This window comes from Arvicanthis niloticus, chromosome 4 (assembly GCF_011762505.2).
Source record: "Arvicanthis niloticus isolate mArvNil1 chromosome 4, mArvNil1.pat.X, whole genome shotgun sequence".
NCBI lineage: Eukaryota > Metazoa > Chordata > Mammalia > Rodentia > Muridae > Arvicanthis > Arvicanthis niloticus.
The window spans coordinates 46,881,542-46,898,022 of NC_047661.1; the positions used below are offsets into that span (position 1 = coordinate 46,881,542).

General features: G+C 42.4%; 1 protein-coding gene across 3 annotated transcripts in view; it reads left to right on the top strand.

Annotated features, from left to right (window-relative positions):
• Kcnab1 (potassium voltage-gated channel subfamily A regulatory beta subunit 1) overlaps positions 1-15,652 on the top strand; it is a 380,454-nt gene extending 364,802 nt beyond the window's left edge. For all 3 annotated transcript variants that reach the window (XM_034500275.2, XM_076932477.1, XM_034500276.2), the window contains exons 12-14: positions 2,538-2,658; positions 9,199-9,287; positions 13,939-15,652. In XM_034500275.2, the coding sequence (XP_034356166.1) occupies positions 2,538-2,658; positions 9,199-9,287; positions 13,939-14,028 (300 nt within the window). In that variant the 3' untranslated portion in view covers positions 14,029-15,652. The remainder of the gene's footprint in view (positions 1-2,537; positions 2,659-9,198; positions 9,288-13,938) is intronic.
• Positions 15,653-16,481: the final 829 nt, after the last annotated feature.

A 16,481-nucleotide genomic window follows, 5' to 3' on the forward strand; every position in this document is an offset into this window, starting at 1 on the left:
AGACACTCATGTGCAGGGATACACTATGGAGCAACAGAGCCCACAGCGCTGTGCCATCCAGAGTGGCAACCATATTTGCCACCAATTCCTAAAAACACAGGGCCACTTTGATATTTAATTAATATTTTAATTATACTTCATCTCTTCCCACTGTTAGCACTTTCCAATTTGAGCAGAAATTAAAGCTGTTTCTTTAAAAACAAAAACAACCTTTGTTTCTTTTGGTATTAGGAAAGCAGTGTAAACACTTTCTTAAAACCTAACTCCCTATATATTCCACTGATTAAGTCAACAGTGAACTTTACAGTACTGAGAGTCAGAAGAGAGGGATTCAATAAGCAAATGTTTATGTATGCACGTGTGGGCACACATATACACTGGGTATGTAGTGGTCAGATGACAACCCCGGTGTCACCTTCCACAGTGTAAGAAAGGGTCTCTTTTTTGTTGCTCGCTGCTACACACGTCAGGCTGGACGGCCCACAGACTTCCGGAGTTCACCTGTCTGTGCCACCCTTCACTGCAGTGTTGCAGCTACACGCACACACTATCACCCCCAGTTCTACATGGTGCAGGGATCCAAACTCCAGTCTTCTGTCTTATGAGGCAAGTACCTACTGAGCCATCTCTCCAGGCCAATCCTCCTTAATTTTAGAAGTCTTTCAATATGGTTGATGTAAGTGCATCACACACACACACACACACACACACACACACACACACACACACACACACACAGAGTGTATTCCAATCTTAAGGAAAAAGAATTTATTACATATTTCAAAAATAGAGGGGTTGGGGATTTAGCTCAGTGGTAGAGCACTTGCCTAGCAAGCACAAGGCCCTGGGTTTGGTCCTCAGCTCTGAAAAAAAGGCAAAAAATAGAGTAAACAAATCAAACATTCTTAATGTGCCCGATACATATTGAAATTTCAGGAACTCTACTTTTTAAAAGTGTTGAAAAGCATTTGTCTACTACTTTCTCACTTTGTGTTTAAGTTATATTCCGAGATATTGCTTCCCTGAAAGATCATGAAAGTTAAGTAAGGGCTGATGATATTTTCCCACTTTTAAGGCATCTGTAGCAATTCAGGGATGTCTGACATACGCAGGGCCCAGGTTCAAGAAGGCTGCCTGGGCCCTGATCAGTGTTCGTAGTTCACAGACAGCCACTCCATCACCATTGGCACCAGCTGTCATCTATGGAGATGTCACTTCAGGCACCTTTCCTCTGGAAGAATCAGAGACTTCTCAAGGCTGAAGCTGGGAATGCCTTGGCCATTTCCCCAAGCAAAGTCCCAAGTGAGAAGCCAGACCAGAAGCCTTTGATACCTAGGAGCAGAGAGAACTGGGACAGCTTGCCCTTCTACTTTTCACATCTGTAAAATTATTCCAAAAATCACAATAAAACATAATTTTTGGTTTCTTTTTCTTTGGTGATGAAAAAAAAAAAATACTTAATAAAACAAAAGCCACCAGCCTATTGAAATCATGTGGGGGGAAGTCCTATGGCCAACTGCCAGCTATGGGGCTTCCTGCTCCCTCTGGGAAGGTTCATGGAAAAGAGGTCCTTCCCTGTGGCTGTTGCTGGTCAGTGCTAGCTTTGTACATCACAGATGTAATTCCCATCTCCTGTAACAGCAGACCCTTCTGCAAAGAAGGGCAGCAGAAAACCCTGGCTGGCTTTTCATACTGAGGGAAGTAAACTCACTTACTAAGCTACAGGTCATGCTCAATCCTTTCCCACGTTTAAAGAGGAGTTTCCTGGGTTGTCCTTTAAACAAATACTCTATTGATTCTAATTTGTGGCATTAAAACAAACCACAAGAGGAAGTCAACACAAAGTCATCATAATAATATTATTATTGTAATTATTATAATTACCCTATCATTATATTAGGGAGCTAGAGAGATGGATCAGTGATTAAGAACACTTGCTACTCTGGCAGAGAACCTCTATTCAGTTCCCAGAACCCATGGTGGGTGGCTCTCAACTGCCTGTAACTCCAGCTCTTACAGATCTATCATCCTCTTAGGGCCTCCAAGGCTATCTACACACATATGCACATACACACATGTAAAATATTTTAAAATAACAATGAGACTTGGGGTGGAATAAGGCAAAAAGGAGGACAGTTACAATAATAATGCAAAACTATGATTTCCAGGGAGCAGAAAACTTGGCAGCCAGCTCTCTGAACGGAAAGCTGAGCCTATGTGCATATATGCGGGGTGTGTGTGTGTGTGTGTGTGTGTGTGTGTGTGTGTGTGCGCTTACTCATGCATGCGTACGTGTGCGCCACATGAGAGCAGGTGCCCTTGGAGGCCAGAAGAGGGCATTAGACCCCTGGAGCTAGAGTTACAGGTTGTTGTGAACTGCCTGATGTTGGTCCTGGAAATCAAACTCAGGCCCACTGAAAGAACAGTGAACAGTCTTAACTGATGAGAACCATCTCTCCAGCCTCACCTGAGGTTCTTATATTTTACTGATTTAACATCACACTTGTATAAGACTTATGTGTTATCATTATTTCCAGTGCTACCAGTGGTTGAAGGAAAGAATTGTAAGTGAAGAAGGCAGAAAACAGCAAAACAAGCTGAAAGACCTCTCTCCAATTGCTGAACGACTGGGATGCACACTACCTCAGCTGGCTGTGGGTAAGAAACTATGAGGGGATGGCAGACCGGGCTCTGAATTAGGGGGTTACTTTCACTGATATTACTAAAAAACATACTTGTCTATGGTTGTCCACACCCTGTCATGGTAAAATGTCTACCGTAGGGACAGGCTAACCTCAGAAGCACCAAATTCTGGTACACATAACAGAGAAAGTGAATTATTCAAGGTTTCCCAGAATTTTCTATATGCTACATGTTTTCTTTCCTTTCTCCTTTATAAGACAGTTGCATGAGAATATATCAGTGAAAGGAGAGAGAGAGAGAGAGAGAGAGAGAGAGAGAGAGAGAGAGAACAAAGAAAAGGGATGGAGGGAGGGAGAGAGGGAAGGAAAGAAAGGAGAGAAAACAAAGTTGGGTGGGTAAAAGCTAGGGAGGCTCTGGGAGGACTTGTGCGAGGGGAAATGGTAAACACATATTGTATAAAAATTTAATAAAAAATAAATTTAAAATACACACATACTCCAGTGTCTGAGGTAAACTGTCACTACACAATGACACTCATTTCTCCTGGCTCAGGTTCCTCCCCTTGTTGACATTGGGGGAGACAGGGTTGGTGAGAGATTGAGAAACAGGGCTACAAAGAGGCCCTTGGCTCCTGCCACACTGAAAGATGACACTACAAGGGCAGCTTCCCCTGGAACTTTTTCAACAGCCATGAAAATTGTTCTTCTCATGCTGTGCAGTCCGTGAAAGGTCATGGCCACCCAAAAAACAAATACACTGGCACTGTCCATTAGAACATAATGGGAACTACTTAGTTCTTTTCAAATTTGCCAATGGCCATGTTAAGAAAGAAAAACAGGAGCTGGAGCAATGGCTAAAAGTGTTTGCTGCTCTTCCAGAGGACCAGAGTTTGATTCCCAACACTCATGTCGTGTCTCAAAACCTTCTGCAACTCCAACTCCAGGGGACCCAACACCCTTTTCTGGCCTCCACAGGTACCTGAAGATATATGGCATACATTCATACAAATGTACACACATATGCACATAAACAAACACTTTTTAAAAGTTTTAAAATAAAACATAGAAGTGAAATTCATTTTAATAATCTATTTTATTTAACACAATCTACCCAAATTATCATTTCAACATATAAAATAAAAATTACTTAGGTTTTTAAAATACTCTTTTTCAGCCTGTTTTCAAAAAACAGCCATGTATTTTACTTCTGAAGCACCTTCAGCCCATACATGGGCTCAGTATCCACAAATGGCGGTCATTAATCATTTGTGGATACTGAGCCCATGTATGGGCTGAAGGTGCTTCAGAAGTAATAATGACCGCCACACTGTATACAGAAACATTCAAACTTGCAGGTGACCAGGGGTACCACGCTGTGTCATATGCACTTCACGTCCATTGTCTTACCTTCTTTGACTCTTAGACTTTGAACAATCCTGTGAGGTGCATGCTATGAGAATCCTTGTCTTACAAATGTCACTAGATGATTTACTAGAATTAGCATGGCAATTCAGAAAGAAATAAAATAGGTGTTAATTCCAGGAAGGGCAGCGGGAGACCCTAATAAGAAACAGCAGCAAATAATAGCAAAACACAGCAAAAAAGCGACAGATACACTGGCCCAGAGAGATTGACAGCCAATGGTAAGGTCTGTGCGAATGGTAACAGAGGATTTGTCCATAGCTCAGCTCTGCTAAAGTTAGAAGTTAAAAAATTATAGCAAACAGTACTAGAAAACAGGAAATGAAGGTTGGAGAGATGGCTCATTGGGTAGAGGCACTTAGTACCAAGGCCTGTTTGATGTCCAGAAGCCTCAGAGTAGAACGGTCTGCTAGAGCTGCTCCCAGGCTGCTGCATGTTCATGTGAACACCCTCACACTGAGTAAGTGAAGAAGGAAGAGGTGAGGTGGCTCATCATATGCCCAGGGGACTTTAGGAGCACACTTCAATGCTTCCTTCAAAAGAATTAAAGAGCGTGTTTAATGGAGTAGCCGCAGCTTCAGCAAGAACAGCAAAATGACTGCGTGATCATAGACAAGTTATCTGGCCTGATTTTCTCATGTGTAATGGATATAATCTATTCCTTACTTGAACTATACTTAGCTTGAACTAAAGCAAGATTGCATATGTAAAGGCTCAGTGTATGTAAGTTCAGTAAGTGATAAGGACAGTATTGACAAAGGGTATATTGAGTAGAACTAGACATACTGGGCTTGAGGTTTTCTTAACACACAAAGAAAGTAGATTCTACTACTGTAAATAAGACTTTCAGGTAATAACAAGAACTGAAAACACTCAGCCTTCCATGTCCATAAAGTCAGCCAACAATTTACATTGCACTGGGCACTGTAAGTAATATAGAGATGACTTAAAGAATATAGGAGAAATGTGTATGCAAATGCCGAGGCATTTTTATAAAACAGAGGTGAGTGCCTCTGCACTGGGGGGAAGATAGAACTGATCCTCCACAAATACCAAGATTATATTAAACTCTACAAGAAATGGACAAACATTATCTTCCTAGAGAGGAAACCTTTTAAAAATTTAGACTTTCACTGGATATTAGATGTTCATAACACATCCTCTGCTCAGAGCTTAGGTTTAAACTGATACGTGCTGGTTTCCTCCCATTGCTTTCTAAACCATGCCCTAGGTCACCAGTTCTCAACCTGGGGGTCATGATCCCTTTGGGGCCAAATGATCCTTTCACAGAGGTCACATATCAGATATCCTGCATATCCAATATTTATTTACATTACAACTCATAACAATAGCAAAGTTACAGTTATGAAACAGCAACAAAAATAATTGTATGATTGGGTGTTACCACATGAGATGTTGTACTAAAGGGTCGCAGCATGAGCAAGGCTGAGAACCACTGCTCTAGATGGTTTTCTTTCCTGTCATCTCTTCTTCTTTCTTTACAAATAAGTTAATTTTTATCCACAGAATTCTCAGACCCAAAAAGGAATGATTCCCAGCCTCATCGCCTTTGCTCTCCAAGGGCAGAGCATGATTTAGAAAACGGAAGCTTCCAGCACGAGAGGGACTACAGAGTCTGCGTGCTGTTCCACCTGCCCAGGAGCCAGCACTCAGCTCACTGGCCCTAACAGGCACTATGGATGTGCTCACTAGTGACAGATACCCAGTTAGATAGGCTGATTGTAAAGTATCAGCTGCAAGCTGGTGCTATCCATGGATCAGCCAGCTCTGCAGAGCGGGTTCTCTTAGCTCTGTAGCCCTTGGAGGAATTCATTGCTACCGCAGCAACTGCTCAGGGCCCCGCTTTAACCCGGAACTCCCAAGGGGTTTTAAGTGCAAAGTAGACTGCAATAAAGCCAAGGGGGAAGAGAGGGTGCTATGACCAACTGGAAGGATTCAGTGATTGCCTCAGAGCCCTGGTAACAGCTTAGAGGATCGGCTGACACACAGCAGGGCCTTGAGTAAAAGGAGGCAGATGTACAGGAGAAAGATCATCCAGACCTGTTTCCCCAGCAAACATCTGATCAGCGTGTCCTATAGCGTAGGCTGCTGAGCTGTGTCCAACTCAAGATAGCCACATCCCACAGCCTAATGGGCACATCAAGAAAATTAACAGATTTGACTGCAGGTTATAATGTATAGGGCACACTGGCTGGTCTGGAATTCAGGATAGGCTTTAGTAAAAAGGCAGAAGACTGTTGGGAAAGATGAGATGTTAACAAGCCAAAGAAAAAGGGAGGGCAAAAAAGTGCCTTCCACACAAAGGACTCCCAGCCAAGGAAAGCCAGTCTGATGTTTAGGGATAGAGAGATCAACAAACCAGTTTTCTTGAAGCACAAAAAATAAGGCAGAGGCAGAATCAAAAGTAAGATTTACCAGAGTAAGAAATGCATGTCATCTTAAAGGAAAGGGATCTTGTTAGGCACACGCTGAAGTCAGGAATGAGGCATTATGAAACTTAGAAGCTACAGCTGGGAGGAGGGAATCTGTATTAAGGGGGGGCAGCTGAAGCAAAGAGTAGGGAAAGCAGCGAATCACAGAGCTCCTGAGGATTGGATGTGAACAGTGGCAGCATGAGAGATGAGCCAGAGCAATGGAGGTGTCTACACGGTCAAATACTAAGCAGCAATGAAATGATACTGTTACACCACAGAAGAAACTAGAAAACATGTGCGTGCAAAGTAAAAGAAATCAAATGCAAAAGGTGACGCTTTATTCTATTTAAGTGAAATGTTCAAAAAGACAAATCTAAAAACAAATTCTGATTAACTAGGGCTGAAGTATGTTATCAATTACTGCCTGTCATAAGGTATGTTATCAGGGAAGGGAATGTTCCACTAACTGAATTTAAAAGGGTAATGATTGCACATTAAAATTACAATCAAAAGTTTAGGGCTGTTAAACTTTTTTTTTAAGGTTGTTAATGTACACTCAAAAGCAGGTTAAAGTCTTTTTGATATGTAATTTCTACTGCAATAAGGCTTTTTCCTCCCCCTCCTGTTAAAAAGATAGTTTAAATTCCCAGGCTGGAAATATAAAATGCTTGCCTCAATATCTCATAAGCCTGGGATGGTAGCACATCCCTCTAATCCCAGGGCTTAGGAGGCAGAGGCAGTCAGAACCTTTAAGGTCATCCTTGAGCTACATAAAATGTTCAAGGCCAGCTTGAACAACAACAAAATGTTATCAAGTAAATACGCAGAAGCCCATATCTCAAGGCAAGATCTTCTAAGTAAAAAATCTTGAGGCCTAGAAAGGACGCCTTAAAAGCCCTCCAGTTAACTCTCTGTTATATGCTGAAGTGTAAGAACCAATGGATTGGAGAAACAGCAGGAATAACCAACTAGACCTGGAATTTAAAAGAGAAGGTAGACTCAGAAAAAAAAAAAGGGACAATTCCGGAAGGTCCCAGAGTTCTACTAGCAGGGAGGCAAAGGTGCTGCTGCAGAGTCAACGGTTCTGGCAAGGCGGCGGGAAGGTCCAGCAGCAACAGGTAGACCCACGCTCACATGCTCGCTGTAACCAGCCCTGGGGCCTTGGTTTCCAAGACAGGGTAAGAAGAGGACTAGACTATGATGATGAGGGGAGTACAGGAGCCTACGGGACCTTCCAGAACTTCCGGAGTTAGAGAAGTATCTAGGCAAGTATGCAGTCAGAGGCTATTTTACAGTGAAGAAGACCTGAACACTCTTTACTGACAAAGGAAAACAAGAAATAAAACCTTCAGGGAACAGAGAAATAAATGTTTAATTGATCCAAAAAAAAAAAAAAAGAAAGATGGATCCAGGGCAGTTTGACCTTAGGGCAAAACAGCATGCATCATCTGCAACTGGACAGGTTCATTGTGGGTACCAAGTAGGTAGAAAAATGAAAAATATTCTACCTGGTTGTCTTAGTTAGGATTTTACTGCTGTGAACAGACACCATGACCAAGGCAAGTCTTATAAGGACAACATTTAATTGGGGCTGGCTTACAGGTTCAGAGGTTCAGTCCATTATCATCAAGGTGAGAACATGGCAGCATCCAGGCAGCCATGGTGCAGGAGGAGCTGAGAGTTCTACATCTTCATCTGAAGGCTGCTAGCAGAATACTGACTTCCAGGCAGCTAGGATTAGGGTATTAAACCCACTCCCACAGTAACACATCTACTCCAACAAGGCCACACCTCCTAATAGTGCCACTCCCTGGGCAGAGCATATACAAACCATCACATTGGTGGATTTAATATTTTAGATAAAGTTCAAGGAAGGTCACCTACTGAGAGTGAATACAAGGCTTTAGTGTAGAGATCCTGCCAACATGGTTGCTTATGCCTTTAATTCCAGCACTTGTGAGGTAAAGGGAGGAAAATCTCAGGCTATGTAACAAGTTGGAAATCAGTCTGGCTCCATGAAACCCAGCCTCAAAAACAAAAACAAACAAACAAACAAACAACAACAACAAAAAAAACAGCACCAAAGGAGGGTAGACCTTATGTCGTTTGAGGAAAGGCTGATCAAGGATCAAAGAAAGGTTTGTCAGACTGGCTAAGGCCCAATGGCAAGATAGCAAAGGAGAGGGGAAATGAGAGGTGCCAGTCTATGAGATTCTATGGTTCTCTCTGGGTTACTCCACTAGCCCCACGAGGAAAACACAGGTTCAGTTTTGATGGGACTTGCTAAAGCAGAGGAAGGACTGGGGCTTCGAGAGTTAGTAAAAAAGCAATTGAGATAATCAATGCAAAGGGTTGACAGATGAGGAAAAGTGATACCAGGTAGAAGATAGAAAGGGAGCCAGGAAGAAACAAGATTCTAGACAGTATTAGTTGGTGAGCAATGTTGGGTATTTTCATGAACAATATTACTACATTGAACTCTGGTAGTTGGAGCAAAATGCAAGAAAGTCAGAAAGCCACAAACCTACTATTTAAATGTATGGATTCCATTAAACTTCTGAACAAGAAGAGTGCTGTTGCAGTTTGTAAGCCCAGAAAAGTCTATCCTCTATCCTACACACACACACACACACACACACACACACACACACACACACAGGCACGTCAATAATCCTGACCCAGTGCTTTGCTCTTTCTAGCATGGTGCCTGAGAAATGAGGGTGTGAGTTCTGTGCTCCTGGGATCATCCACTCCTGAACAACTCATTGAAAACCTTGGTGCCATTCAGGCAAGTACTGCAGCCCCTTCTAGCAAACTCCAGGGTATGTTACAGTGTGTCTCCAGGCAGTGACCTAGACAAGGCAGCAGGAAACACAAAGCTGTAAGATGCAACGGCACACTTACATTACACATAGAACCAGGGCTGTCCTCTGCTTATTTAAGAAACAAGTTTCTCAAATTCCAGTGGTTTGTTCTGTGTGGGGCAGTGCACTGCAGTGTCACAATTGGCAACTGATAGGTCTAACCATAAAAGCATGTCTAACTGTCTGCTTGAGATATAATGGTTACAGGACAATACATACTGTGTGTTCATTTGTTCCTTCCATAAACTGCTGCCAATATACTATGCCACATCCCTTTTCCAATCATCTAACAGCATCCTTTGATCCCACTCATCATACCACTTAGGTTAAGATGCATGATAGCTGTCTGTTCCCTCTGCTGTGCTGTAACCCCAGGTCAGAGACTATGGCTCTTTTTCACTGACTTCCCACTTCCTACTATGTGGCCCTTAGTTATTACTTCAGAAGTAACTGGAGAATAAACTCCTGATTGGAACTTTCAGGATCACATCCCCTTGAAAGAAGATCCAGGAGGCCCATTCCATACCATGGCTCTCTGCCCCAAGTGATGGCCTGAAGGCCAGGCACCGGACTGCCTGTGGTTGCAGCAGCACCTGGGGAATATGTTGAAGCAGTAGGAGGAACAGAAGATCAGGGGCATCTAAGGAAAGGCTAGTGATCTGTTGGGATCACCTTTCTTCAGCACTGAACACATCTTGGTACAGAAGCTGCTTCCTCTCAGCTTTGCTGAGAGTCCTAGGACAAGCCCACCCACTGCTTAGCCATAGCCCGCTGAAACCAACAAAGATGTTTCCCTCTCACACGCTGGCAACAGGGTCTTGGCCACCCATCTATTCTTAAAACAAGGCCTCTCACCTCTCCTCAAAGCAGACAGATGAAAGTGAAGACATGAATATTTAAAACCCTCTTTTAGAAACAGACCAGAATGGTGGTGCATGCCTTTAATCCCAGCAGAGGTATGTAGATCTCTGTAAGTTTGAGACCAGCACAGTATACAGAGGGATACAGGATAGCCAGGGCTACACAGAAAAAGCCCTGGGGTGAGAGAGACAGAGAGAAAAAAGAAAGGAGGAAGAGAGGGAGGGACGGAGGGAGGGAGGGAGGGAGGGAGGGAGGAAGGGAGGGACCAGAATACACTGGTACATAAATGGTACAGATCGCCTGCCTAGCCGCCATCTTTCTCTGGACCAGACCATGGTTCCTCCTGGATTCTGTGAGGCCTTCACAGGGAATGCCCCATCTAATGTACCATACCATCTTATTTCATTTTCTATAATGCACTGGAAAACAAGGTTACAGAATGACGATGGGATAGGGACACAGTTTTTACCCAGAAGAATTGAAGTTCAGTACAATACTTTCAATTCCACTCATGTATGAAATGCTTACTGCATGTGGCACCAGGGAGACAGCTGGGTTACTGTGATGAGTAAGAGTAAGAGCAAGATCCTGTCCTAAAACTGCTGGTGGGCTAAGAAAGAGTGAATTAAGAAGTCTATGCTTTAAAAAAGCTGGCCTCCATGAGCTCACTATGTACCAGATAGTGACAATGCCACAGGACACAAGATACTGTCCAGTCTTTAACAAGCTTACATTCTACTAGGATATTAGGACTAATAAAAATGCACAAAGTTTCAGATCGTGAGTTAGTAAGCAAACAGATTGCTGTACTAGAGAGCAACTGAGAAAGAGGTGGGTCTACTCGACAAAATAACTTTGCAAAAGCCCCCTCCCTATAGGACGTTCGTTCTGAGTCTTTGATTTGTATGCCTTGCCATAGCATGAAAGAAAGCCAGAAGTACATCTCAGGAACAAGAAAGAGCAGTACGAAGGACTAGGTTGAGAGGGAACATGGCTATGGCAGACTATCACTTTCCTTATAGGTAAGGAATCCTTTACAAAATTTAGGGGACAGATACGCTTCTATTTGAATGTTCAGAGACTCCCAAGCCTGTCGCAAGGAAAGCATAATGCAGGTGTGGTCATCACCTAGCCAAAGGAAGCGAAATGAACGGATTTGCAGATCTGGGAAGAACAGATAAAAAATCTTGACAGAAAGAGAAACTGCAGGATTCCTATCATGCTAACATTAGGATCCTCAATCCCACGGGAAGTCACGCCAGGGGCAGGAATGAAGCAGCACCCTGGATCTAAGCTGGTTGAGCTGCAGGACAAAAGGATTCTTTGACTCCCAAAGCATCCCCTGCCTAGCAAGGTTCTGGCTGCCAGCAGGATATGTCACCCAGACAGCCTCATGGCTGGCACAAGGGCTTACCAAACCTCCCTTCTCCTTCACCCCAAGTACTAGCATATAAGGTCTAGACATGATTGACAGACACCCTGGATGTGGTGAAAAGTACACTAGGTATCTAGAGAGGCTAAACACTGTTGGAATTGACTACAAATGTACAGAAAATATGGAATGCTGGCTACCATAAAGAAAGGAAAATCTCGAGGACCATATGAGCAATGAAATATGCCTATGGCACAGGTGTGTACACATTCTTGTGTGTACATGCTCTCTGTCTCTGTCGCCCTCCCCCTTCCCCTCTCAACCTCCCCGCCAGGATTCTAATCTCCAGCCACTAGGGGGAACACTTCAGGACACCCCTCACCCCAAATTAGCAGTGGTCCATGCTCAACCTCCAAAGTAACCGCCACCCAACTTGCAAAAAAACTCCAACATTCTCAAAGCTCTGAGTCCTGGAGGCCTTCCATGATGACCCCCAATACCAGAAAAACATCCCTAGCCAAACCTCCCCTTACACTACCAAGTCTTGTAGGCAATATAAGGTTGTACAACTGGAACAATCTCAGTAAATCTGCACAACAGCTAAAAATTTTGCTGTTTTTAAAAGTGATTTCACATAAAATTCTGAAAGTATGCCTCCTTTAAAAGGCACTGGTCCTTTAACACTACACACATTGGAATTTCACATTTTATTCAAGTACTTTTATGTTCGGTTTCTAGCTGATATGTATTTTGACAGTGACATTTTTTCATTTCACTGGCTAGCCCACAGGGTTTTTCTTCCACCACATCCAGTTTTTGAACTCCAGTCTCAGTAAGTCTCCAAGTAATTTTAGCTATTTAGAACCTAAGACTCCAGAGCTAGTGGGAAACAAAACTCCTCCTTTGACTTCAGGTAGGGAAAAAAAAACCCAATAACCAGAACCACAAGTTCCCCAGACACAGGAGCTGCACTATTGCACCAAACCCACAGGCCGGTAAAGACAGCCCTGGAGTAGAGACAAGGTCACCTCGGCCAGTAGGGCTATAGCAAAGGGCGAGGCCCAAACCTCAGAACTGGTCATCTTAATTACATCTCACCAGTCTCTACAAGGGTCAGACTATTCCAGAGAGAAAGCAGGTCTTTGTCCATTGTCTCATGGTCTAAGGCTAACCCTGAATGAGTAACAGCCTCTATGCAAGTCAGCGCTACACAAAGCTCTGCATGAGCACAGCACATTCTACTGATCCACACCCCGATTCCCCCTCCCTTTCCACTGCCACTAGCCTTCTTAAGTCCCTTACTGACCCTCAGACTGTGGCTCTGACCATCTGATACCTTTCGGACTCCTCCAACTCATCCTCCAACTTTCCCCTGGTATCTGATGGGGAAAATCAAGTCCTTAGAGCAGCAGTTCTCAACCTGTGGGTCATGACCCCCAAATGGGGTCGCATACCAGATGTCCTGTATATCAGGTATTTACATGATTCATAACACCAAAATTACAGTTATGAAGTAGTAAAGAAAATGTTATGGTTGGGGGTCACCACAACATGAGGAACTATAGCAAAGGGATGCAGCATTAGGAAGGGGAAAACCACTACCTCAGGTTTCGCAACCAAGTGGCATCCAAGCTCCCCTACTGTTCTTCTGTTCCCTGATCCCTGCCATCTCCACTAGTCTGTCCTTGGTATTACCCCATCCCACTGTTCGGGTATGTGCTGTTATGTCTATCTGGGAGGCCTACTAAGCTGCAAACATCCTTTATCAGTTCTAAGCAGCAGCTGGAAAGTCCATTCCCAGTCTCTAGATCAGTGTTACCCACTGCTGCAGCTTCCAGCCACATGAGACTATTTGAATACATGAATGATGGCCTGTCCAAATGCAGGTTTGTGTGTGTGTGTGTACAGAAGTGTATATTCATAGCACTGCCCTCAAAAGAACCTTAATTTTCTATACTAATTTTTCACATTAAAGTGATAGATACTAAATAAAAATGTGTTGGCTGGATACAATGCAATAAAAATGTACTAATTAGACTATTTTAAAGACAGCTAGCATAATTACTTGCTAGAAAAATTAAAACGTAGATTGCTTACATTGAATTTCCACCAGATAAAGCTACTCTGTGTTCCCGAGACTTTACTTAGGTCTTCATTTCTTCAGTCAACAAACACAATCCCTGACTTGGAAGCTTGTCCATCGTGGGGAATGGGGGGTGGAGGACCTTCATTTCAGCTATGGCTTGCCAACATATTACGAGTATAAATGACTGCTTAATGTTGACTACATAAGACCAATGCTCAACCCTAACACCATCTCTGTGCTTCTCCCCTACCCTCAGGTCCTCCCTAAGATGACATCACATGTGGTGAATGAGATTGATAACATATTGCGCAACAAGCCCTACAGCAAAAAGGACTATCGATCCTAAGGCAATGCATGAGCCACGTAAGCTGCATGGGTAAAATCATGGTGGGCAGGCAGTGCACAACGGCCTTACCAGCCACTCTTTTCAATCACTTAGCAGCTTGCTGCTCAACCTCTAGTGTCCCAGGATTCTCTGAGGTTTCTGCTGTTGCTACCACTGTGCACCCTGAATTCTGAACACATCTGAAAAGTCAGAAAATCCATTCTATTTTCTTATCTTGGACTGGTCTCCTATCCTGGCATTGGTCTGTGTACCTCATGTTTTTGCAATGGAAAGAATATTGGGGTAGGGGACTCTATTATCTCCAGAAGAAGGCTGTACATATATATTTTTTTCAAAAGAACAAAATTCACAAGATACAGTATTTGACCTCCATAGGAAACAGAATATCCTCACTCTTTAGTCTTGCTTGGGAGAACAAACACAACTAATTTACTTCTTTTCCTGTTTCATATTCACACTAGTAAGTTTTGTGTCACCTGTAATTCAAATAAAATTTCTAGGTATTTGCTTTCACTATCTCTAAAGTTATGTTGTTGCCTGGCCCTGTACAATGTAACTGGGGTGTCTCTCAGGGTTCTAACATATCCATTTACATAGTTATAAAGGCATGACTACCCCAATCTTTACTAGATACATAATGCTAATTTATAAAATGGTTACAGGCTATGGAAACAGCTTTAAATCAAATGTTAAATGTTCATTTTTTACCTTCTAATAAAGCCTGCATATACTTTCAATTGCTTGTAGGCAAAATTTCTGTTAAGTTTAAATATGTGAGCTTTAAAAACACATACATGCTCAGTTTTGTAATTAAACCTATAAATGCCCAGAATGTGTTCAGTTTACCATTGGGACATTACTATATAATGCTTGATATTTTCTGAAGAGTTATTAACATGAAAACAAGTCATAGGCAATGTAAAAACAAAAAAACAAAAAAAAAAAAATCTCATTCCTCAGCATATGCTAGATAATTAACCTGCCCAAAAGAAAAAGCAAAAAATATTCAAGAAGCTCCTGATTCTAATCGTATTACACACTACACCATATGCATGAAAGCTCTTTGCATGGAATAAAGGGGCTTAGCTTTGCACTCAGAATCTGAGATACACTTAGCCCTGCCTCTACAGGCTAATTCCCCTCACTGTATCCCACTTGAGAAGAACTGTAAGACTATACTGTGTGGGTATCTGTAAATAAGGATAAAACACAAGGGTTTTTTGTTGTTCTGTTTCCTGTAAAGGTGGGGTCATTTTCTAACTATCTATAGATGGACAGCATTCTACTTCATCTAGTTAGCAAGTTCTTCATCACTTTAAGATTTACACAAGAAACATATGAACTTAAAATCATTTTCAGGTATGTACCACATGGTTAAGTTCTAAATCTTCAACTATCAATGAAAGATACCACGAAATATGATTGTTACTACCTAGACTCTAGGAGGCAACGTGGAAGTTTCACCCATGAGTATCTGATTAACGATGAAGATGAACTAACTTTCCAGCTATTCGTTGTAAATTTAATCCACTGTACTACTGTATGTTTAAATGAGTGGAGTGCTGTCTAAATGAAAATCAATTCATTTGCTTAGAGTAATAAAGGCATCTGCAATCTCATAATACATCTTTTGGGTCTTTCATTTTAAGGCTTTAAGATCTATACATTCTCCCATATATAAAATACAAATAAAATGTCACCATGAGATAAACAATAATCACCTAAATAAACTATACCGAAAGCTATACTCTACTGAGAGTCACAGTGACAAAAACAGGCTGAAACAAGGAAGGTACTACACACCCACACTCCCATCTCTGGAGAGGCAGAATCCAAAGGATCCAGAGTCAGCTTGAACTACACAAACCCTCTCCCAACCTCCATCATCCCAACAAAAACAGAAAAGAAAAAAAGACCGAGATTTGTGCTGCAAGCTTTGAATGCTGACACACACCTGTAATCATACATAGTAGTTGAAAACTGAAGGGGGAGAAGTCTTAAGTCTGTGGCCAGCTTGGACTACACTTACAAGAAAACTAAAAACTGTTTTTGCAAACTCCTTTCCTTTTCAGTGGGTTCTGGGAAACTGCACACTAAGGTTAAAGCTTCTCAAACCCACTTGAAAGAAGCTGCAAATTTAAACCAAATATAAGCAATACTGGTTAGCTGTAGAAGCAGCCAATATTTAGACATACCTACCCAGGTAAATCGAGTAATACATTTCAGTTTTACCCTTATAAAAAAGTTTCATTTATTAATTTTCTCTTCACAACTCCTTGGCAAAGAACTGTCATAATGGACTCAAGCAGGACAAATACAAACTACAAACTCTGTGCCTGGATTCCTACTTCAGGAACTGATACACCATAGACTGCCAAATATCACTCAAGCACACAGCAACAGCACTGCTTCAAGGAACCTAAGCTGCAAAGCCACCTACCTGCATAACAAGG